The sequence below is a fragment of the Opisthorchis viverrini genome, assembly GCF_000715545.1.
Source record: "Opisthorchis viverrini unplaced genomic scaffold scaffold33594, whole genome shotgun sequence".
NCBI classification, from domain to species: domain Eukaryota; kingdom Metazoa; phylum Platyhelminthes; class Trematoda; order Opisthorchiida; family Opisthorchiidae; genus Opisthorchis; species Opisthorchis viverrini.
The window spans coordinates 1-303 of NW_008776683.1; the positions used below are offsets into that span (position 1 = coordinate 1).

The following is a 303-nucleotide window of genomic DNA, read 5'->3' on the forward strand; positions in this document are numbered from 1 at the left end:
TTGCCTTCTAAGCTGGAGCAACTATAGAGCTATCACGACCATATGTTGGTTTGGTGGACACTCCACAAGGCTGATCTGAATTCAGCATTGCATAGCTTTGCCGTAGCATTAGGGTTAGGTTTAGGTTCCAGGCAGTCGCAGAATAGATCTGTTCAATCTGAGGACTTCCTTTCTTGCGCGATTCGATCGCGTCGAAATGAGAGGTTTCATTGAAGATGGTATCGTGGAAGTATGTTAACAATAGCTTGATAAACGATAACACATAGGTTGCCATAACTTTTCTGAGGGTTTGTCCGTGCTCCC

General features: G+C 44.6%; 1 protein-coding gene across 1 annotated transcript; it reads right to left on the reverse strand.

Moving 5' to 3' along the window:
* Positions 1–7: 7 nt before the first annotated feature.
* Positions 8–274, reverse strand: T265_12406 (hypothetical protein; the record flags this gene model as incomplete). The annotated part of the gene is made up of 1 exon (XM_009179994.1): positions 8–274. One exon carries the CDS (start codon positions 272–274, stop codon positions 8–10), a length of 267 nt encoding a protein of 88 aa, XP_009178258.1.
* Between the last annotated feature and the right edge of the window lie 29 nt (positions 275–303).